Source organism: Oculina patagonica, chromosome 4, assembly GCF_052425735.1.
Source record: "Oculina patagonica isolate OP01 chromosome 4, crgOcupat, whole genome shotgun sequence".
In the NCBI taxonomy this organism is placed as follows: domain Eukaryota; kingdom Metazoa; phylum Cnidaria; class Anthozoa; order Scleractinia; family Oculinidae; genus Oculina; species Oculina patagonica.
This window is the reverse complement of record NC_135761.1, coordinates 44,485,987-44,509,050: the sequence shown is the minus strand read 5'-3', so window position 1 is coordinate 44,509,050 and position 23,064 is coordinate 44,485,987. Positions and strand designations below refer to the sequence as shown.

The window sequence follows — 23,064 nt, the reverse complement described above, 5'->3', positions numbered from 1 at the left end:
GAAAACACTCTCTTTTCTTGGAGGTTGTCAGCATTTCTTCGTGATGTTAGTTCCCAGTCCCCATAGCCCGCTATGAACAAGTTCAGGACAGTACAAGAATGCATACTTGACGTACATTCTTGACTTCCGTTCCAAGCAACGAGACATGAGGAAGTGAAAAATGGCGGAACAAACCGAACGATTTCCTTGAAGTTGTTTTTGATTACATTGACACGGAAAAGAAAAGGAAAGTGCGAGATGAACCAGTAAATATGGTTCAATCGAAGCAGAGAGCGTCTTCATGAGTCATCTAAGGATATGTTCGGACATGCTTTGCGATTTATGGCGGTTTTTGGACATTCGAACACGTCGTGTTTTCTTGCACTTTTCCTAGTGGCATTGTTTTCATCTCTGTTGGCCACTGTTCATGGGTCTTTGTCAAGCAGTAATATTCCAAGTAAGGGTTTCTTTACTTTAGTTTGTATGCTCTGTACTTACACGTTTTGTAAGCTTATTATTAGCAGATGCAAGTCATAAGCTTATCTTTGTGTAAGTTTATTTGTCATTTGTTTTATATTTGCCACAAGTTTAAATTCAATCTTACACGATTGGGTGTGAGTTGCCTATGTGCTACAGTCTGCTGCGTTGATATTTGAACAGCTCCGGCAATGGATTTATGTTCTGTCTCGATTCTGTCTGATTTTTTCCTCAGAAGTTTTGTGAATTTTATACAAACTTAAATGACGCCCAAAAATCATTTGTGCCTCACTGTTATTATTGCGCTTTTCAGTGAAATGCGAACTCTGAAATTCAATCCTCAACCAACGGTTTACGCTTGTCGCTGCCGTCAATCATCTTTGCGGACCTCTCGGGAAACAGACGCTCACTTCACCTGGGTCAAAAGGTCACGTCTCTCGATTGTGATTGGTAGATTTCGATCCATTTTGTTTGTTCTGTTTTTCATGGTTCGCTAGCTGTCGCCATAATTATGATTGACGGCAGCAAAAAAACGCAATCGTTAGTTGGATTTTGAATTTCAGAGTTCGCATTTCACTGAAAACCGCAATAAAAAGCTGTAAATACTGGCATAATCAGTTAAATGTTTGGTATTTGAAGCCAATTGAAGTGCAAACCAGCTGTCTTCCCAGTATAAACATGTGAACACCTAGCTCCCATTCACTAAGTACATACTGTAATGATTCGATTTAGCCCCCGGGGCGCTTATTTAATTTTGACACCTCAAGTGGGAGGGCGTTTATTCGAGATGGGGCACTTATTCGGGACAGTGCACTTTTGAGAAACAACAAAATACATGTATTTAAAACAAAACTTTAATAATATTAAAATAACTAACAATAACAGAAACTGTAGTTAACAGCAGCAAATTGTTGAAAGAGCTTAGTTACTTTTCAAAGAATTGTTTATTTTAGCAGTAAATATATACATGTACGGTACGGTAAATGTTCATGAGTTTATCTATTCGACGTCGTTGACATCAGTAGGGGCAGTTATCCACACTAGGGGCGCTTTTTAGAATAGGGGCACTTACACTGTATAAGAATGGGGGTGCTTGTTAGAATGGGGGTGCTTAGTGGAATAGGACGCTTATTGACAAAAACACATTTGAAGGGGGGCGCTTATTGACAAAAACACATTTGAAGGGGGTGCTTATTCGAAAGGGGGCGCTAAGAGGACGCAATCAAATCATTACGGTACACTTAAAGTATTCACTTATCCTATTCACACACAAACACTACTTAATTCATATCATGGACAGTTCTAACACTTCCCATTTATAAGAGGACACTGAAATGGCACTCCAGTATTGTGAGTTCACACTTAAACAATACAAGTTTGAGGCCTCCTAAGTAAAGTAAGGAGCCAAAATATTTACCAAATAAAGTTTATCATATTTAGCAATAATTATTCAGTGCACAGGGTTGAGCAAAATACCCCTCTAGATCATTTACTTTCTAATTTTACCAAGGCTTGATAACTTTATCCCCTATAACTCAAATGTTTTTTACATTTTCCTTGGAGGTTTGAGTTATTGGAATTTAACTGTAGTCTGTTTTATTCAGGGCAAGTTTCTTTTAAATACACTAGTTACTGTTTGACATTTAGAATTATTAATGTTTTTCTTGTTAATAGTATTGTGTTAATTGACATTTGATACAAAATTAGCTTTTCATCTTCCCCAGAATGCAATTTTTCTACATTCAAAAATGTTATTTATTTTTTTTTTCATTTTCTGTGTGTATACACCTAATTGCAATAACATTGTCAATAAAAAAAAGAAAAAAAAGGAAAAGGCAAATAGGAATTAATTAGGCAAACAAATTACATTTTCGGCAGTGTAACAATACATACGTTATAATGGCAGTTTTTGAGAAGACAGGGAATGATGTGCAGATTGTGTGTAACAATTCTGCACATTATTCCCTGTGAGTGATGCAAGCTATTAATAAGGATTAAGCTAACTAATTCCTTTCTGCTTTTTTCAGTTTTCTTTTTTTAAGGCAATGCTAAATTGAATAATTTTAATTAGGTGTACAATAAATAAACATATTTGATCAAAGATTGCAATAATCAGACAGACAGACAGACAGACAGACAGACAGACAGACAGACAGACCGACAGACAGACAGACAGACAGCCCTCAGACAGACAGACAGACACAGACAAATACTGGTTTATTATGTAAATACGCTTAGCTTATGTGAGACAACTCACCAGCGAGTTTTCAGGTATTACATGTACACATAAAATTATTTAAAATAACTGAAATTGTTTTCTTGCCTGTTTATAACAACTTAATATTAATATTATCCATCAAAATCTCCTTCTTCAACCTCTTCCTTTCCCCCTTGGCCCTACTAACTTACTTTTTATAATTAATACTGAAAACAGCAGTTCAGGTTTGAAAGGAGCTTTCTTTGTTGCTCCCCAGAGCCACCTAGTCCTCCGCGCAACTTAAGATGGAGTGTGGTTGGTGCTATGGACCCTGACAGAGAATACCGTGTGTATTGGTCGGCATCAACATTTACTGGAGGTTTACCAGTCAATTATTCGGTCAAGTTGTGTATGAATGATTCTGTTGAATCAAATAATAGTGCATGCAAATGGAGCAGTAATCCAGACTGTCGACCTGTACATGTGCTTAGCACAAACAAAGATTTCTTCTGTGTCTTGCTAAACAAACAAGATTTTGATCCTCCGCTATGTGGGAAAATATGTAACTACACAATATCTGTGGTAGCCACAAATGATGTTGGGAGTGCTACCAGCTGGAGATATCTACCATCCATTTCTACGTTTTCAGGTAATGCACATGCATCGGGGAGAATTCTTATTATTGTGCCTAAATTCAGTAACATGCAAACTCAAGTGACGCAAGCACAAGCTCAAGCGCGATCACGCAAAAAGGACAAATTTTGATCCTTGTGCTTGTGCTTGCCCCAAGCATCCAAATGCAATGCGCTTGTGCTTTTGTTTTCGTCGAAGCCTTTTTAAATGAGAAATAAGAGCTGTTATCCTTGCGCTTGTGCTTGCGTTGACATCAATCATGAATATGGCGATAACCAGTAAACCTTTATAAACAGAATTAAAGAAAATAGATCAAAACCTACCAATCGCAATCAAGAGACCTGACCTTTTGAACCAGCTGAAGTGAAGTCCTGTTTCCTGTGAGGTCTGCTTAGATGATTGACAACAGGAGAAAACATAAATCATTGAATGGGCAGAGGTCAACAGAGTTCGCATGTTTTTGAAAGGTGCAATATTAAGCAATTATTGGATGAGTTTGAGCATGATATCGTGAATTATCAAAACCGAGGTCTTCGTTATCTGCCGAAGCCGAAGGCTGAGGCAGATAACACAGACACGAGGTTTTGATAATTCACGATATCATGCGAAAACCGAATTTAATAATTGTTTTATTATACGTTTTCAAACAGTTTGCCATCACTTTTTCTAGCGCCGGCGTTCAGAACATTGGCCAAAGCTGTTTTATCTTGTGGTTCTTCCAGGTTCTTCTCCCTCAAATAATCATTCAGAATTTTTACACTTGTTTTTGTTGTTCTCTTGGTGTTTTTAGAATCTTTATTCTCGATCAAAACGTTCAATTCCTCTTCGGAAACGGAGGCGAATCGCCCAGCCATATTTTCAAAAGTTTGACAGCACTACACGGACGGAATAACCACAATAACAAAAATCTCAGATATTGGGTTATATGTCGAGTTCACATGCTACTGTATATTGACTGAATGCTCTCAACCAATCACATGTTTCAAAGTAATTCTAATGTATAATAATAATTTTTATTAGAACATGTTCAAAGAAATCATTATCTACTAGTTGTAGGTAAATTTCCTATAAGTTGTAAATTTATCTGCTAGCCTGAAGGCATTTCTTCATCTTCTAATTAAATCAGTTAAGAAAATTAACTTGCCTGTTAGCAACTAATATACTTCAGCTGGCTATTGGAATTGACTTAATTTTCTTGCCGAACTTTTGACTTCAGTCCGGCTAAAAATAAAAATATGTGACCTTGCACGAGGTACTTAACGAAATCTTAACGGGCAAAACTAACGTCTAACGAACGAGTAACTAACGACTTGTCCAACCTCAACGACTTTATTAACGAGTTGACGCTCAAGCAAAAAACTAACGACTTGCGAAAAAGCGTTAAAGTACGTTTTCCCGTGCAAGGTCACATATACTTCCATCCTGTGCTTTAATCTCTGGTCTACTGTTCTGTAACAACTCCGTGCAGAACTTTTAAGTGTTGTACACTCTATCTTTCTATCAAAAGCCCATTTACAAAAATTTTATTTGATCTTTTTCCTTTCAGCCACCCCATTACCTCCATTGGCTTTTAACGTGAAGACTACTGATAAAGACAGGGAATTACGCGTTAGCTGGACAGCCAGGAGTTCATGGAAATACTATGAAACGGAATACACAATACTGTATCAGGCAAAACATGAAATGGAAAATAAGGTTCGTTCTCACAAGATGTTAGAAAAAAGTTTGAATTTGATAATTAAGTTAAACCGAATTACTTAATAATATATATTTTGTTTGTTCTCTTTTACTAGACCAAGGTTATAAGTAACAAAACAGAGTTTACCCTACTCACACAATTGGAAGCATTTGTGGAGTATTACATTTACTTAATGGTAAGATTTGTTAGTGAAGAAGGAGTGAGAACTGCTGCAAGTGAAGTGCAAGGACCACGCATTGTGAAAACACCAGCTGGGGGTACGTATTGTTACAGTGATATTCTGACTGACATCATGCATTTCAAAAAATTAACATTGCTTTACTAGTATGTACAGCCAAAACTGTATATTATATACTAGACTTATTTAGAGAATAATACACAGTTGCACAGAGATATGAAATTTATCTTCGAGTGTTCAAATTGATATCGCACAAGTGAGCGCAGCAAACGAGTGAGATATCGATTTTAACACGAGAAGATAAATTACAAATCTCCAAGCAAGTCCATGTATTATTCTGTTTATTATATAAAGTTAAAACTTACTAATTTCGATCTTTTTGACGCTTTTCCGATGATTTCCGAAAATTTTCAAAATGTTGTCTGAAGGTCATAGGAATGTTTTCGAACGTTTTCCGAAAACTTCCAAAGATTGTCGAAGATTACCAAAGATTGCCGAGCAAGATCTGAAGATGTTTCGACTTAATATTGATAAGTTTTGGATTTTTGAGAATTGAAACATGGCAATTTCTGCCAGCTGAGTAATAGTCAAAAATGATATCAAACATGTGGATACCATTTTTATCAACACATGTGTGATACCATTTTTATCGATTTGCCACTGTCAATGTCACGTGAACAGCTATTATGGGGCCAGGAGAAGTGTCTGCTTAGGCGGGGTGTCCACTTATGGTTAAAATACAGCACTTGTGTATGGCTGGGACCTGGACTGGTCGTGGAGATGTCTGTTGAAGAGCTTTTAAAAAGCCCATCTTGTTAATTTATGAATAATAATCAATCAATTTTATCAATAAATCATTAATTGATTTCGTAAAACAATAAATTGACCTGTAAGTAGAATTTTTTTTTGAGCACTTTTAGAGGCAGGTATTCTTAAGTCTGCGTTTGAGCCTGTAGTGGCCTATTAGGCCGGAGCTTATCCTGGTTTCAGCAGCATGAAGCAACTAACGCCCCATACTGTAGGGGTATTTCTACTCTTCTCTGAATGGGATGCTAGTCCACAACAGGGTTAACCCCCAGCATTAAAAAAATTTGTCGCTACCCATTTATACACCTGGCACTATGAGAGTAAAGTGTCTTGCTCAAGAACACAATGTGTGGTTCCAAAAAATATCCATACTCCCCCCACAGAAGGGATTGGAAATTCCAGGGAGGAGGCAGGGTCACAAAGACCCAAAACTTTAAAGCAATGTATGAAGCTAAATTGGAATATTTTCCAGAGGGGTGGGGGGGAGGGGTCATAGGGCAAATCCCTTCTGTGGGAGGGGGGTGGGGTATGGATATTTTCTGGAACCACACAATGCAGTGCCCCAGCCACGGCGTGAACCTGGACTGCTTAATCTGGAGTCCAACATGCTAACCATCAGGCCACCCTGATTCCTAACTTGTAGAGGAATACAGTTTATTTAATTACACTCCTTCTTATTAAAGCGTGAACACTTAAAATATGTCTGGAATGTTCTTTGTGTTTTAACCAATCACATGCGAGAACTTCAGACCGCAGAAACCACAAACAACGAATGATGGGTTTCCATCGGTCACGGAACAATATTCGGTTCTCGTTTCGCTCCAATTTACAAGGAAACACTAATTGTAATTCCTTTCTTTTTGAGAACATTCACTGTCCTACTGAAGAATATGTATGAGTGATTTTTTTATAGAAAAAATTGAAAAACCAATGCTCCCGATGCCACGATTTGCCCCAGTTGCCGCCAATTTTCAAAAATTGTAACGATTACCGTTCGCCTGATGGCATGTTACAATTTGAACTGAGGTAAGCTTGCATTTTCCGGTTTTTATCTCACCCCAACTATTGTAGCAGACCTAAACACTGATAGAAGGAAGGTTCGTTTCTTCGATATCAGCGAAACGATAGCGGGAAGGAAAAGCGAAAATCAAGCGATTGAGCGATTGAGGTGTTTACTTTGCACCAATCTGTTATCACGGCAACATTTTGAATAATTTTCGTCTGGAGCCTTTACAGTTTGCAGTCTTACGATCACGGAACCTCTGATTGCCTTAGGGTTGAAATCGTTTGCCGAAATAAATCGAATCCCTTGTTCTACCGAAAAGATTTACAATCAGTAACAAAAACTCCACAATTTTGTATTTTATTTTTGGTTTATCGTGTTTACATCTCATGTCTAGACGTGTCTACAACATACTGCATGCACTCAACCATGTCGTATAACGTCGCTGAAGGAACTGTCCTTTTTTTTCCTTCAAAAATCCCTGAAACCTTGTTCTGGATGGCCCTCGATACGACATAATAGCAGTTCTTTAAATTCCTGAAAAAGACAGAGCGTGTATCCTGAAACAAAATAAGAACTAAAGTTGCTCCGTGACCGATGGAAACCCATTTGTTGTTTGTGGTTTCTGCGGTCTGAAGTTCTCGCATGTGATTGGCTAAACATAAACATTCCAGACATATTTTTTAGTGTTCACGCTTTTATAAGAAGGAGTGTAATTTGTGTTAATTTATTAAAGATTGCAATTTTCATTTTAGAGCCAGATACTCCATCCAAGGTGCTAAAGGACCAGTCTGTGACTTTTCCTGGTGATCAAGCATTGAGGAATGTCACAGTGGAATGGGAGGTTTGCATTTCGAAATTAATATTAATATCGGTACTGTCACATTGTTAAATAAATTTTTAAATTGTCAATTAAACACTTGAAAAAAACCATTATTGAATGGTAATTGGTGAAATATTAGGAGTGCAGGTTTACTGTAGTTAATGTGAGTGCAGAAAATTTTAACATGAGCCAGGGCAAAGTTGAACAGTAATTAATATGATTATATATTTTGAGTCATCATTTTGACCTGAAATTGCACAAAACATTGGCCAGCCTTATTGGCAATTACTGTTTTTACTTTTGTAGCCTTCTCTCATGGTTTTTGTCTCACTGCCTTTTTTGGTCAGTATTGTAGTTGTAATTACCTTCCATTTATTTTTTATTTTTTATTATTTTCAGTTGGCGGACAATTTTTCATGGCATGGCACTCCTGGCCAATACACTGTTTACTGCAATCACCATGTTCTCAGCCAGGGTTCAGTTTTGAACTGTAGATATCATGTGGATGCAACATCTAACAGAACAGTTTTACAAGCACTAAAGTCTGCCGACAGATACAGTGTTTACATACAGATGTGTAATAAAGAGGGTAAATGCAGTTCACCCAGTGAACCATACATTGTCAAGGAGGTTAAAGGTGGGTGGGGAGGCTTGGGAGGGAGGAGGAGGTGGGGATGTGTAGCTCATGATAAACTTGACTTGCCTAGGTTAATGTAGAGCGGTTTTCACTTGAGTGTCGAAATTTAATTGCGTTTGCTTTTGTTTTGCGTTCACTACGCTTAGCGATTGGTTTAAAAATTTCGCGCCACTTTCTCAGCCAATCAGAAGTAAAACCAAAACCAATCGTGACTCGCTCGCGCACGTTTTCCCGCGCTTCGTGCCAGCTACATGTATTTGCTTCGAGTCTTGATTGGTTCACTGGATTGTCTGTGTTCTTTGTGATTGGCCAGAGTAATTACTTTGGTTTTGGTTTTACGACACTCAATTAAAATCTGCTCTATACAGTACAATAAATACAGACGTGGTCTAGAGTCATATTTATTTGAAAAAAATTTCCAAGTCCTCATGGGGAGTCAAACCATGACTGCATGAGGTATGGGCCGAGATGGTGTTGTGGTGAGCAAGGACGTCATACAAGGTTTTATACCATGCCATAGAAAATACAGCCATTCAACCCAACCTTCCCATCGTGCGCTGCGATCTTATTCTCGATGAAATTTAGTGTAAAAATCTACATTTTCTACATTTTATTAAGTCGGTAAAAGTTCATTCGGATATCACACCAACGTCTTAACATAATTACAGTGATTAAAAATAGGTAAAATACAATATATCCATATATAATAAATGAAATATTCTAAAATAGCAAAGCTAAATTGATAACTATAGGTAAACAACTAAATAAATAAAAATAAATGAGCAAACACGCCGCACGTACTTTCTAATCGCTACCTAGGTATTAAATCGCGCAGTCCAGACTGGAAACACGCAAGAGAGTCAGACTCAACAATTGCCGCAGGGGGTGCGTTCCACTCTGTTATGGTCCTCAGAAAATACGACTAAAAATACGCGTTTTTCGTCGCTCTATATTGCGTATATTTGAAATTATGGCTGCCGCGAGTTCTGGATTCGTTATGTCTACTAAGATAGGAGTCAACATCTATATCTACAAGGTCGTGACCGTGACCTTGTGCAAAACCGCGCCGCTTTCCTCTGTACTCTTTCGAGGGAGTTTATGTCCTTTTGGAGATATGGATCCCAGGCCGCGCAAGCGTATTCGAGCTTTTGGTGAACAATAGCTGTGTATGCAGTTTCTTTCACATGTATGTTTTACAAAGAAGGAAAAAGACTATAACTGCTTAACATTGTGCTATTCTGTTTCCTAGATAACATAACATCGCCACAGACAGGAGGAAAACTGAACAGCAAACAAATTGCTTTGATCACAGTATCAGTAGTGGTGGGATGTATTATAGCTCTGTTTGTTATATGCGTGATTAGGTATGAAGGAATTTTTGTTGGCTTTGTTGATCCAGGGTGATTAATGTTTATCACAGTAAACTCAAAGCGGTGGCATCTGGCGAGTTGACAAAAATAATCCCAGCAAATCGAAACATGCAACTCGTACCAAGCACGTGTAGGATTATAAAGGGAAGCCACGAGCCATGCGGCCCACACTGCCGCAGCTTATCCTGGTTTTCGTAGCATTAAAAGCTTAAAAAGTTTAAAAGTGGCTAGGAATATTTCTACTCCCGCACTATGAGAGTAAAGTGTCTTGCCCAAGAACACAACACAGTGACCCCGGCCATGGCTCGATCTGGAGTAAAGCGCACTTACCATTAGGCCACCGCGCCTCCCATGTGTGGGATTATGCACGTTGGAAGTCAGTGTGTGCCGGACTGGTCGATAGACTTTCTCTTTGGCGTTATTTCATCTCCAAAAACTGTACTAGCACTGGACATCAGATTCACAAGTGCGACGTAAACGCAAGTGCAAGCGACATTCACACGATTTGCGCTTGTATTTCGTTGGCAATGTTTACAGTGTGTTTGCAAGCGCAAGCCAGGTGCAAGAAAATGGACAATTCTCCATTTGCGTTTGCTTTTGCGTTTTTGCTGCATTTCCGCTTGCAGCGTTTGCATTCGCGTGAACCAGGCTTTAAACAGGACTTCTCTTTACACACTAATTTGCGGCCTGGTTCTGTGTTTCGCTCCTGCTTACCTTAATAAAAAGTCAACCATTGCTTCGCTATTAGATTGGTCAGCAAGATACCTGGTACACTGTTTGGCAGTTTGACATTAGCCAACTCAGAAACAATTGTTTTGGCTCGTCACGCAATATTTTTTCTTTCCGTTAGGAAGGAAAGATTGCGTGACGAACCAAAAGAACGCCATGCAAACTGGGGGGGTTCAGGGTGTCAAGTTCCTATTTTTTCCTATTTTTTGGCCTGCCTCCTATTTTCTCCTATTTTTTCATGAAATTCCTATTTTTTCCTATTTTTTAAGAATTTTTCTAGGTACACAGAAACATTGTGAAATATTTAAAATGAAATTGTCAATAAAATTGATAAATTCTACAAAAAACTGAAACATCATGTCAAAAAGACCACTTTGAAGCCTTTATGAGTGATTTTCTTCTGAAACTCGTGCCCAGACTTTCTCAGTGCTTTTGATAGCATGCAAAAACTTTTTTATTTTCTCCTACGCGTTTCGTGTGACTAGCGCACACTTCTTCAGGGAGTTTAACAATACAATCAAGTATACCTGTATATATACCTAGATACAATTCTGCATTTCGCAAAAAACGTATATGCGTATACAAACCGCTAAGTTATGCGTCTAGGAAACAGGCGGAAAAATATTAAAGGTGTGACATACTTTGAGTGTGACATAACTATTTGGGGCCCACAGTTTAAGCTTATTAAACTAATGAAATTTGGAATCTGGTAATTATTGTAGGATGAGTTGTGCTCGGTCACATAGGTGGTAACACTTGTTTTTGTTTATACGCAATACATTGTGGATGTATGCCATTGCGCCTGTTAAATATTAAAGCGTTGGGTTGTGGAACAAAGTTGCTGTTAGGAGTGTTAAGAGGATAGAACTCAAAGAAACCCTACTATTTTTTCCTATTTTGAGGTGGGAATTCCTATTTATTTCCTATTTTTTGGACATTGTCATTCCTATTTTAATAATTTATACATTTATAATAATTTATACATTTATATAGCGCTAAAAACTATAAATATTCTAAAGCGCTGTTTACTATATGTAAAAATAATATAAAAATATAAAAATTAGAATGAACCTACATACAAATCAAACTAGAAACAGTGTGATTGAAAAGTTAAAACGCTTAAACGCGAAATGCTTTCTTAAAAAGGAAAGTCTTATTTTCCTATTTTCTAAGTGCCATTTGTCACTTGACACCCTGGGGGTTAAATCAACAATGGCTGTTGCGTGTTTTCCAGAGAAATGTCCACCACTAGATATGAATGAGTTGTTTTACAAGGCGTTTCAACAGAAGAAAACTTTTTTCAATCCTGAAATCATGCCTCTTCATTCCAATAGGCTGTGTAGTTGATGTTGCAATTTGTTGTTGTCCTTTCAATAATTTCACAAAACAGTGAAAGTTGATCAAAGCCTTGGATTTCAGATGTTTGTAATTTGTTTTGGTCGTCCATTATTTTTCCTAATTTATTTGCAGATCTTTGCAGTTTAACTTATGGAGGAACAAATTTAGTAGCAAAGAGGTCTTTTGTTTTGTATATGCATCCTTGCAGTCAGTTTTAAAAGTTGCAGTGTATAAAAAAAAGTTGCTGTATAAATGCGGCTAAGCAGTGTTTTTTTTTTTAACATCCATGTGTAATGGCTGAAAAACGCATGTAGATCTTTATCTACGTGTAAGCTTCGTGAAGAGCGCTAATCAAAGGCACTTCAAAATAATAGTATTGTTAAAGAAGTACATGTACAGACGGGCTTGAGCGGTTTTAATGTTTTTTCTCCTCAGAAAATGGCGCCGCGGGGAAATAAGAGAAGTGTTATTGAGGGACCGTGTTGTACTTCATGTAAGTATACATTTCTTTAAAATTTTGCTATTAACAATGTGTAAGATTCTGCGTTTAGGCCCCGGTGTACTTATCGATAGCAAGGCGAGGAAATCAACCGATAGGAACCCAAAGCAAACGTAAAAATCCATTCCTAGATACAACCGATAAAGCAACAGTAACTGACGTTGTCAAAAAGACGAAGAACTTGTGATTGCATTTGCAGTCATACGAAAAGGGTACGACTCGGAGGATAAATTTAGTATCCATATATATATCGCACCGCAAAATACGAGAAAATAGAGGGCTGTGATCAGTATATTGATGCAGGGTGCAGGGATGTGCCCATCAACCATGCAGGTATACATTCCGGGTTCTGCCTTGTAAGACGCGCGCGGCGGAGATCGGGGCGGGGGGGGGGGGGGGGGTGGTAGTTTTCAAACTGACATATCGTTCTGTTTGTCTTTGCAGGCTCCTATCCAACAGAACTATGAGTACGCTGATCCATTACCAACACATTACTATGACGCACTTATTCCAAACGAAAATCAGGTGTGATGTGAAAACGGTGAACGTCGGTGAACACGGCAAGTGCTCAGGTGGACTTCATCACAGCTCGGAGTCAATGAAGTACTTATAGATAGTTTACCTTGCTGGGTGTCCTAAGAAAAACGATGCGAAACGGAAGAAGTATTCAACAATTAATATTTACAGATTATAAGCAGAAAAAAATCGCAAAAAAAATTTAAGGAAGTTTACAAAGGTTAGTGTAGATTAGTTACGATAAATAAATTTAAATTTAAATTGGCGGGTGCCGGTAAAGATTTAAATCGAGTTAATTGTAGTTCATAGACCTTACGTTAAGTAGAAACGCGAGAATCGTCTAGTCGACTGTAATTTGGATGTAGTTAAAGATATATCAGTTGCGTTCTAGAGCCATTACCCAATTCAGCATGATTTATGAATTGTCATCGCTTCCTGCGTCTTGTGAGTTTATTTCTATTTATGTTAGCTCAGAAAATTTGGTAGTTTATCAATGACAGTGTCCTACCTGATGATCTTCTTTATTCTTATAACAAAGCTGTGCTCTTAGCATAATTGCAGGGTGCCCAAAGGCTCTGTAAGAAATCTTGGCTGCACAACTCTTAAAAGCTTTCATGATAGCAAAGTTATACAAGTTGCCCAAAGACAAAAGTAGTTCGCCTGTGGCACGTGGGCTATGTTAGAGCACAGCTTTGTTATAACCTGTCTACTTGACACTGTCAAGAAATTAGATATACGTTACTTTTTAGAGATTGTATTTTCTCGGTATCCAACACTGAAAGCATGCACTGCACTTTTTTATTACAACTTGGCCTGGAGCATGCGAAAGAGAAAAACAAACAAACAAATTTCGCTACAGAACATCTCAAAGGGAACATGTCCATAATTGGAAATTCCTCATGTTCTTTTGAGGGGTTTTGTAAAATAACGGACGTACAAGGGTGGGGGGATCGGGAATTAGGCCAGCCCCTCGAGGCTTTTATTTTTGGAATTTTCATGCCCTTTTTTGGATTTTGATACCTTAACTCTTAGTAGCTGTTCATTCATCTCTTGCGGACCTTGCGGAAGTTTTGATATCTCAACTGCGTGTCTATGATTTAACCAGTTATTGCTAAAAATCATCAAGTTTTGATATTGTTCTTTATTTTTCCAGTTTTTGAAAACAGAATTACCAAAAAATGTTAATTGTACATTCCATTAGCATTCTGGTTTCACTTTGTGTACGTTTTCGTTATTTTCTGACTTTCTAAGAAAACAGTGAAATTCAATATGGAGAATCCAAGAGGGCAGCTCTAATGAGGTCATTTGACGCCATATGACGTCACAGCCAACACACATCTCTTTCCACATCTAGGCAAACGTTGCTTTAAAAACCTTTTGATTTTGGTACTGGAATTATTCGTATCGTGTATTTATCAAGATCAAAATTCGCTACGGGCTATGTGGTTTCTGATACAACTACTATTCTATTTAAGGCAATCAATTTTCTTAAAATTTTGTATTTCTTGCAGTTTTTATATTTACATTTTATACCTAGTTAGTTGTTGCTGTTGCTGCTAGTATTGTGTTTGTTATTGTTGTAGTCGTTGACACTAAAAATCTGTTTTGTAGTAAATTAGCAGCCTAAAAGAACGTTTGATTTTGGATTTATTAGTATTATGTTTATTAGTATAATATTTATTAAGATCAAAACTTGCACTCATACGAACTATTGTAAGCTTTATGGTTTCTTATTACCCTTCCTCGCTACAGCTAATACACTTGAGACCACCTTCTTTCTTTTAAACTTTTGTATTTCTTGTTTCTATCTATGTTGTTATTGAAGTCGTTGTCGACACTAAAAATGCTGTGCTATAGTGTGTTAATTCGGAGCCTTACGAAGGCGTGCTGAATAAATATTTTTTTTATAAATAAACTCGTTTCTTTTAATTGTTTTTAAAGTGCTACTATGATCAAATTTTGGGAAAGATTCAAAATGCCGTTTTCCGTTTCCAAATATCGTTTTTTTATTTCCGAAGATATTTAAGCTTAAAACATATCGTAAAAATATGCAAATTAGGGGAATGATGACGTCATCTACTCAACCCAATTTTATGTTAGGTACAAAACTTTTTGTACCTAACCAATGTAACTTGGCAGACTAATGGTTCTGCAGGTGACACACGTGCAGTTATAATTAAAGGGACTATGTCACGGGGATTTCGGACTTTTTTGGTCGTAAACTGTTCTGAAATAAGTGGTAGGCAGCCTTACCCATGAAAAACATTGTCTTTGAACATTTAACGGAAGATATAACCTTTATTTGGGGATAGAAATCAAACTTCGGCAATAAACATCGATTGTTTTGAATGCGCACAGAAACAACTTGAAAACGTTGGCTAACGTTTTCAAATTGCAATCCATTTCCATCCGAGCCATCTGCAGCCAAACGCGCCTTTAAACAGATTTCGTGCTCTTAAATAGCTATTGTTAATAAAAATGAACCATTATTTTTAGGTTTCCTGCGACACCAATATAAATTTTGGCTGTTAAAAAATCTGTAAAAATCCGTGACATAGTCCCTTTAAATTATGTTTCTATGGCACCTCACTCTTTTCCAGTCCCCACCAATCTATTTTGAATATTTAAGAATTTTTCAGTACGGTAAACTGAAACCGCGGCAAGACGTCTGCCTTATCCATTCATATGCTTGCCAGATCACGCATGTAAAGCATTATTGACAAATAATAATAAGACTGTCAGAATGGGCCAGAAAAGCCTAAGCATCGGGGGATCTAAAACCTAGTGTGTTGCCATGGTAACCAAATTGTTGAGTTCGCATGGTGAAATACAACAAGCAGAGTGTTGCTGCAAAAAATCAGAAAGTTCCGATACACTTTGGCTGAGATATCACTTTCTTCATATTTGATTAAAACTTGGTTGAGTCTATGACGTCATCGGTTTGCTAATTTGCATATTTTAAAAACTTGAATATCTCTGGAAAGAAAAAAAGATTTTTGGAAAACAGTAAACGGCATTTTTTCTTCTCATAAAGAGAACTTGTTAATATTTTAAAACAGCTACAAAAGGAAACATGCGAATTTCGTCATAGTAGCACTTTAAGGCTCTCCCGTAATATAGCTCTGTTTAGTTGTTGGAGTTGTGAAGTCGAAGGTGAGCAACGGTGTTTGTATGGGGATGCAGCTGGCTAGAAAGGTTTTTACCATGAACCTGAAAAGTTTAGAGGGGCTTGGGTCTCATGAAGGACGGACGTGTTTAGTAGAGCTCCGTGCCACGTTTTTGCCTATTAGTAATTTCTAAGAATTAGAACGTTAGCGAGGTTTTCCCAAGTCTTACTTATGTGTTAAATTCATGGCTGAAAATTGCGCTGAAATTGTATTGATCACACCAGATTAATTATTCAATTATAACGGCTTCTCCTTTACTTAGTGAGGAATCAGTCCAGAAAGAAATTGCAATGGCCTAATCTCAAAAACATGCATAATGTCCTGAAGAGCATTCAGGGTGCCATTGCCATCAATCAAATTGAAATTACCTAAGCTCAAAGACATGCACAATCGCCTGCAGAACATTCCAGGTACAATCACGATGCTAGCAAAAGAGAACAACAAAAAAACTGATAGACCAATGGGGGTGAATGTTACAGTAGCAAACACATCTAAGACCCATCTAAGCCTCGAACTCAAACGATAAAGCGTTTGAACCACTATTTGAAGCAGATTTAGAACTGTTTCCTTTCATAGTATATCGGTTTTGAACCGTCAAACTGATACAATTCGGGTTCGGTTCGTTTGGCCATGGCTTGTCAACGCTATCCAGGGCCTACAGAAAACTGGGAAATGGTTCAATTTATTACAATTGAGTGTACCTTATTAGGAAGAACGTACATGTTGAAATCAATCGATAACAACTTCTTTTAAATAACATTGTTCCGAACACTTTAAAGACCTTATTTTAGCAAAGCGAGCAGTTTGGTGAGTAAATAAAAACAAAGTGCTCTGTGTCTTATATTCCTTTAGGGACTTCCCCCATCCTCAGCCATTTAATGACCTCATTTGAGCAAAGCGAGCAGTTTGGTGAGTAAATAAAAACATAGTGCTCCGTGCCTTATATTCCTTTAGGGACTTCCCCCATCCTCAGCCATTTAATGACCTCATTTGAGCAAAGCGAGCAGTTTGGTGAGTAAATAAAAACATAGTGCTCCGTGCTTTATATTCCTTTAGGGACCTCCCCCATCCTCATTTCCCTATCAAGTGCCTGGTCTTATGCTTCGATCAGGTTTCCAGGCTCTTCTTGCTTTTTCACAGTCTCAAATATTTCTTCTTGCTTTTCCATCGTCTCTAGTGTTGGCTTGTACCGAGTTTCTGGCAAAAGCACACAAAGTAGCCCGGCCATTGAGGCATTCAAAGCCATTATTCCGTACGGTAAGATCGGATGAACACGTTGCTGAAAAAGAACACAAATCCGTTACATATGTTAGAACGGCAGGGACGATGTCGTAAATAAACAAATTATTGTGTGAAATTTTTCGCGAACGTGCCTTTGTTGAACAAAGCTTAAGTATAAAATGAACAGTAGAATGATAAGTTAAAATGGATAGTAATTATTTTCAGCACTTTCCAGCCTTTTTTTTTTCTTACTTTCATTGGTCAATACTGCCAATTTTAGCAGTCTGTGCTGCAATAATGGAATTAAACAAATACACAATTTTTATTTGACATCCATGGTCACCATGGCAACTGTTCGACTTGTTAAAGCACCCTATTAAGCACCAATAACTCAAAGCGAGCGTGCTGACCTCCTGTTTTGTTATTGAGTGGCGATATTTTTATGTGATGTGAGCTGCGAGGTTGTCCAATGGTGGCTATGATCGTCATAAGCATCATCAGTTGATAGAGTTAATTAGTGTCATAAAAGAAACTCACCAAAAAGGCAATGAAGGGTGAAGTAAATTGACCAATATAGGCAGCAATACTCGATGTCCCCAGAGCAACGTTCCTAAAGGAACAGCAATCATAAAATAGTTGTCATAAGGAGGTTAGCTACCAATGATAAAACATTTTCAAAATTGACTCCAAATAATATTGATTGTATCTGCTTACAATTTGTGCAAAAACACCGTAATAAGATATCGATACAATGAATCCTGCAAGTTTAAAACGTCTGCCAAAATATTCTTTAAAACTATTACCTACTATTGAATACGTTACCTGACAATTGTTGGGAAGAGCTCTCCTGCATAAATCATGATGCCGTCATATGATACAGTGATCCAAAACTTGGCCCAAATCATGGCTAATATTATCTTGCCGGCAAGGTATCCTGCTAAATAGTAAAAGAAAAGGAGAAAATTTCGTTTTACTTCAGAGGCATCCTGCAAACTCCCCCCTCTCCTCATTCGCTTACTCCTCTTTCTCCTCCTCCTCCCTCCTCCTCCTCTTCCTCCTCCTCCTCTTCCACATCCTCCTCCTTTTCCTCTCGCTGTCCTCCTCCTTTATCTCCTTCTTCTTCACCTCCTTCTCCTACTCCTTCTCCTCCTCCTCCTCCTCCTCCTCCTCCTCCTCCTCCTCCTCCTCCTCCTCCTCCTCCTCCTCCTCCTCCTCCTCCTCTTCCCTCTCCTCCTCCTCTTCCTCCTCCTCCTCCTCCTTTTCCTCTCGCTGTCCTCCTCCTTTTTCTCCTTCTTCTTCTACTCCTTTTCCTCCTCCTCCTCATCCCTCCTCTTCCTCCTCCTCCTTCTCTTCCTCGTCCTCATCGTCCTTGTCCTCCTACTTTTCCTCTCGCTGTCCTCCTCCTTCTCCTCCTCCTCCTCCTCCTCCTCCTCCTCCTCCTCCTCCTCCTCCTTCCTTCTCTTTCTCCTCCTCTCCTCCTTTCTTCTTCTTTCTCTCCTCCTCCTCCTTCCCCTTACACCCCCGCAATCAGCCCTGTAAACCGTTGTGATAAATAAAGAGGGAGAAAGGACGCAGGAGTTATATAATGTTCCTCCCTTGCCGTCTACCCACAAATGACATTTTTTGGGCCAGAAGTCTCTGACTAGAGAGAGCCAGGGGGAAAAGGGTATATTTATTCTACTGGCATGTTCAAGGAAAGAATTTTCACAGCAAAAAAACAAATTATTTTAAAATTTATTATTTTTTAGAATTGTATAATGGTGGCAGACAGACATTTGTCTCTCTGTCTGCTGTCTGTTTGTCTGTCTGACTGTCTGTTTGTCTGTCCTACTGTCTGTTTGTCTATCCGTCTAACCTTTAGAAGTTCTTTCGAAATATCGTATTCCTTCTGTGGCGAATAAACACTTAAACAAATTAAGAATCCATTCTACTCACCATTATCTGACCCGCCATAAGTTGCTAAAATAGCTGAGCCAGCAGCACCAACAGCGGCTAACAGCATTGGAATGAAAACACCTTTCCTGCGACCAAACCTTAAAAATAAGGTAAAGCTAACTTTGATGATCGGTAAAACTGTCAACTTCTCTTAATTTGGAGATCAACTTTGGATCACACACGGGGCCGAACACAAGTGTACGGATCACTGCTTAGCATCAGTAAATTTAACTCATCGTATCCGCAACGCAAATGCAAGTTACGGGTTGCCTATCTCTTTCTTGACTTAGTGTTACGTAGGATCAAGCAAAGGCAAGAGCAACACAGAAATGTTTCCGAAGAGTTTTTCGCGCCTGCCTTGTGGTAGGTCACATCAACAAATGTAGTATTTCAAATGCACTAGTAATGCTTGAGATTCTGCTTGTTGTTGACTTGAATTGCCGGTTTGCGTCTTACGTGTGAAGTGGGAAAAACAAAGGCAAGCACAAGGGAAAAATCGTCAGTCGTTCTGTTTTCGGTTCGTTTGTCGGTTCTGTTTATGTCGTGAATAAGTTGTTTATAAGGTGCCGGTAGTTGTTGACATCTGTTGATGGGCGTCTGTTCTTAGTTTGTGTACCAGCTTTCCAGCGTCAGTCGTTGAAAATAGTTTGTACTGTAGGTTAAGCATTTAGCAGATTCCCAGTCGATTTTGTGGTTAGTAAGTCGATGGTGTTCAGAAATGTGATTGTTAACATCACCATTTCTCATCGCTCGTTTGTGTTCAGCGACGAGAAATGTTGATCTGTCAACAATCACATTTCTGAACATCTTCGACTAACTAACCACAAAATCGACGTGGACTCTGCTGAATGCTTAACCTACAGTACAAACTATTTTCAACGACTGACTCTGGAAAGCTGGTATACAAACTAAGAACAGATCTACAACAGATGTCATTAACTACCGGCACCTTACAAACGACTTATTCACGACATAAACAAAGGCGACAAACGAACCGCAAACAGAACGACTTCATTTGACTTACAATAGACGGAACAGAACGACTTAATTTGACTAACAATAGACGGATCGAAACTGACCAATACTGTTGCAAACTTTACACGAGTCTAACACCCAATAACATCACGGCTTAACTGACCAATCAACTTCAACGGACCAGACTTAAAACATTATCGACTGTCAACAACTTTTCACTCGGCTCTGAAGATGACTTCCGCTCAGGTTGTCGAAACGTCAGTCACCAACAACAGTTCTTTTCAGAACTAATCTCACCCGGACGATCACACTATACGACCTTCTCCTGGGTTCAAACCATTTATTATAAGATGGCGTTTCTTTCGCTATACAGTAGAACCCCAGTAACTCGAACTCGGATAACTCGAACAACCCCGCTAACTCGAACTAACTTCCATTTCCCTTGGACTCACTTTTCAGTCATTTTTACTCGGTTAACTCGAAAAACCCGCTAACTCGAACTGTTTTTCGTTTCCCTTCAGAGTTCGAGTTACCGGGGTTCAACTGTATTGTAAAATGACCTGTAATGCGCCTGCGTATCTTTTTGTGCATGCGTTTGCACCAAGGTGTGAGCATAGGTTGTGCTTGTTTAATCCCCTCATTTCATTTTGAGGAGCGCAGTTAAACTAAATGACATTCGACTGACCTGTCATAAATCCAAATGCCTGCTGGGATTGCCGGAATTTCAATCACACTTGCAAGGAAGAAATTCAGATACATATTGCCACCTATATTCGGTATGCTGAAGTAGACACCATAATAAACCATTCCATTCACAAACCTAAAAAAGAAAGATACTTGTACTGAGAACAGCTTCATGTAAAATAAAAAGCTTGGAAATTAAAAGCCTGGAACTGTCGATAGGACTAATGAGTACTCAACACAAACATATTTTATCCTGATTGATCAAATGAAAGAAAACCTTTTTATTTATTCATTCAACCCTATCAACAGCAGTTTAAAAACCGTTTGGGCTTTAGTACAAATAAGTGGGGGAAAATCATCATTTACCTGACAAGTCGGTCCGGACCGCCTTGGAAAAGTCTGTTCCCGTCGGCTTAGAAGGGCCTAACTCAAACAGGGGCACTATACTATACTATGTACTCCAAACTCCGTCCGGGTCTCAATAAAAGTGAACTTTGATTGCATTGTACATGTGCTACGCAAGTTATGTTACACTGAACTTTTTAAAGTAAAAATCATAGACGTCAAACTTGCAGCGGACCGAAACGTCGTAAAAGCGGTACGTCAGTAGTAAAAATCTACTTCCTTCTAGTGTGGAAAACGCAAGCAATGGATAAGGTTTCTTACCAACAATACCACATTATAAGCGTCTTTTTAGCGAAACTTCTTGATCCGAACAAATCCCGAAGATCGCCCAGTCTTTGGCCTAATTCCATGTCTTCGAAGTGTAGGTCTCCCTCAGATACGTCTTTACCGTTGACGCGCGCAATTTTCTTACAGAGTTTTAACGCCTCCTTGGTCTTCCCTTTCACTATCAACCAGCGAAGGGACTCTGGAATAAACCTGAAGGGAAATTAACAAATTTTTAGACGCTGGCCTTCTAAGTGACTGTCCCTTTATCGAATTGCGTTACAGCATTGCCAAAATTTTGAAGATTCTCGTGGATTCGCAGCTTAGCACAGAAATGATATAATGGAAGCTCGAGTGATAAGGCTATTTAACACTTGCGTAGAAAGTCTAATACGATTGAACCACCCTTTTACAACATTTTAAAACTTACAGCGTTTCATGTTTCCGACCACGTATTTACTTACTGAAACACTTATTTCAGAGTAACTCAATACTGTACCACAGTACTATTCTGTTTTCAAGGTGCTTAATTAATATGCTTTGCTTGATTGAGGGACTTATATAGGGACGAAATTACTGTAGGTGGCGGGTGGGATAACGAGATTTTAGGAAATGAAGAGCAAAGTTCGAATTTGTTTTTAAAGCTAACTGGCTTCGTTTTGATGTGCAAATCTTTTTCTCACATGACAAATCATCATCATCATTATCATCATCAGCAGCAGCAGCATCTCGCGATATGAGGTAACAATTGAATCGTCACTGCGAAAACAGCACACACCATCGAGAACAGCACACACCCTCTGAGCCCATTCTCGTCCCCAAAGCCGCTTGTCTCTTTAAGCCGGCTGAGCTTGGGAAAAGAAGAACAAGTGGCACAGGGGACACGGATTTGATTGGCTAGATTTAACAAAGAAAATTTAAATTTAGCAAATCAAATCAACCGTTTTAAAATCCCGTGTTGTAGGGGATTTTACTACGGTTCATTTGACGCGTCCTCAAAGAATAACTGTAAACTCCACTTCACTATCAAGAGTTCTTACTCAGACATACCAGAAGCCAATCAATAGTGGGATTGCTGGCGCTCCAGTTGCTATGCACAGCGTCCTCCAGTCTCTGCTAAGGTATGCGATCCCTGCTAAGGCCATGAGGGCAAAAGGAAAAGAATACCATAAGGATGACCCCATCATGCTTCTGCGGCGAACACCCACGAACTCAAGGACTAGTACGAAAATAGTAATTCCTGCTCCTCCTGTTGAGAGAAGAATACAGTTGTAGTTTATATTTTGTCTTTTGCCTCGACCTCCTCCTTTACACAGTTCCTGCGTCGTGGGCCAGAAAGTGTCTCTAATCCTGTATTTCATAAAGTACACTCTATGGTGATGGAATTTGACTGTATGCTGTGTCAAGCTTCTAAATTTGTTTATCTTGATAGCAGTCACATCCCATGTCGTATCGCAAAAATGGCGTTCTAAACGTTATTGCAAACTCCATCACCTTAGATTTCAATAGTTTTGACAAATGTCCGCCC

At 38.7% G+C, this 23,064-nt stretch overlaps 2 protein-coding genes across 2 annotated transcripts; one reads left to right on the top strand and one right to left on the bottom strand.

Moving 5' to 3' along the window:
- Positions 1–119: 119 nt before the first annotated feature.
- Positions 120–14,547, top strand: LOC144652574 (uncharacterized). The gene is made up of 9 exons (XM_078512630.1): positions 120–436; positions 2,931–3,302; positions 4,833–4,981; positions 5,080–5,242; positions 7,729–7,817; positions 8,196–8,433; positions 9,683–9,797; positions 12,306–12,363; positions 12,814–14,547. Exons 1-9 carry the CDS (start codon positions 298–300, stop codon positions 12,898–12,900), a joined length of 1,410 nt encoding a protein of 469 aa, XP_078368756.1. The 5' UTR covers positions 120–297; the 3' UTR covers positions 12,901–14,547.
- A 916-nt stretch (positions 14,548–15,463) lies between these two features.
- On the bottom strand, positions 15,464–23,058 carry LOC144652593 (organic cation transporter protein-like). Its single transcript, XM_078512656.1, has 7 exons — positions 22,587–23,058; positions 21,534–21,749; positions 20,869–21,003; positions 19,209–19,306; positions 18,096–18,210; positions 17,811–17,883; positions 15,464–17,331 (listed from the first exon to the last, which is right to left on the bottom strand). The coding sequence occupies exons 1-7, from the start codon at positions 22,895–22,897 to the stop codon at positions 17,149–17,151; spliced, it is 1,131 nt and encodes a 376-aa protein (XP_078368782.1). The 5' UTR covers positions 22,898–23,058; the 3' UTR covers positions 15,464–17,148.
- Positions 23,059–23,064: the final 6 nt, after the last annotated feature.

What these genes read in the sequence shown, in the direction of transcription:
- LOC144652593 (XM_078512656.1), bottom strand. Translation starts at nt 22,897, where the DNA reads ATGAAATACAGGATTAGAGACACTTTCTGGCCCACGACGCAGGAACTG. An exon ending in GGCATTTGGATTTATGACAG is followed by an intron (nt 19,307 to 20,868) that starts GTCAGTCGAATG and finishes CTTATTTTTAAG; the next exon opens with GTTTGGTCGCAGGAAAGGTG. An exon ending in CTCTTCCCAACAATTGTCAG is followed by an intron (nt 17,884 to 18,095) that starts GTAACGTATTCA and finishes CTGTTCCTTTAG; the next exon opens with GAACGTTGCTCTGGGGACAT.
- LOC144652574 (XM_078512630.1), top strand. Translation starts at nt 298, where the DNA reads ATGTTCGGACATGCTTTGCGATTTATGGCGGTTTTTGGACATTCGAAC. An exon ending in GTCAAGCAGTAATATTCCAA is followed by an intron (nt 437 to 2,930) that starts GTAAGGGTTTCT and finishes GTTGCTCCCCAG; the next exon opens with AGCCACCTAGTCCTCCGCGC. An exon ending in AACATGAAATGGAAAATAAG is followed by an intron (nt 4,982 to 5,079) that starts GTTCGTTCTCAC and finishes CTCTTTTACTAG; the next exon opens with ACCAAGGTTATAAGTAACAA.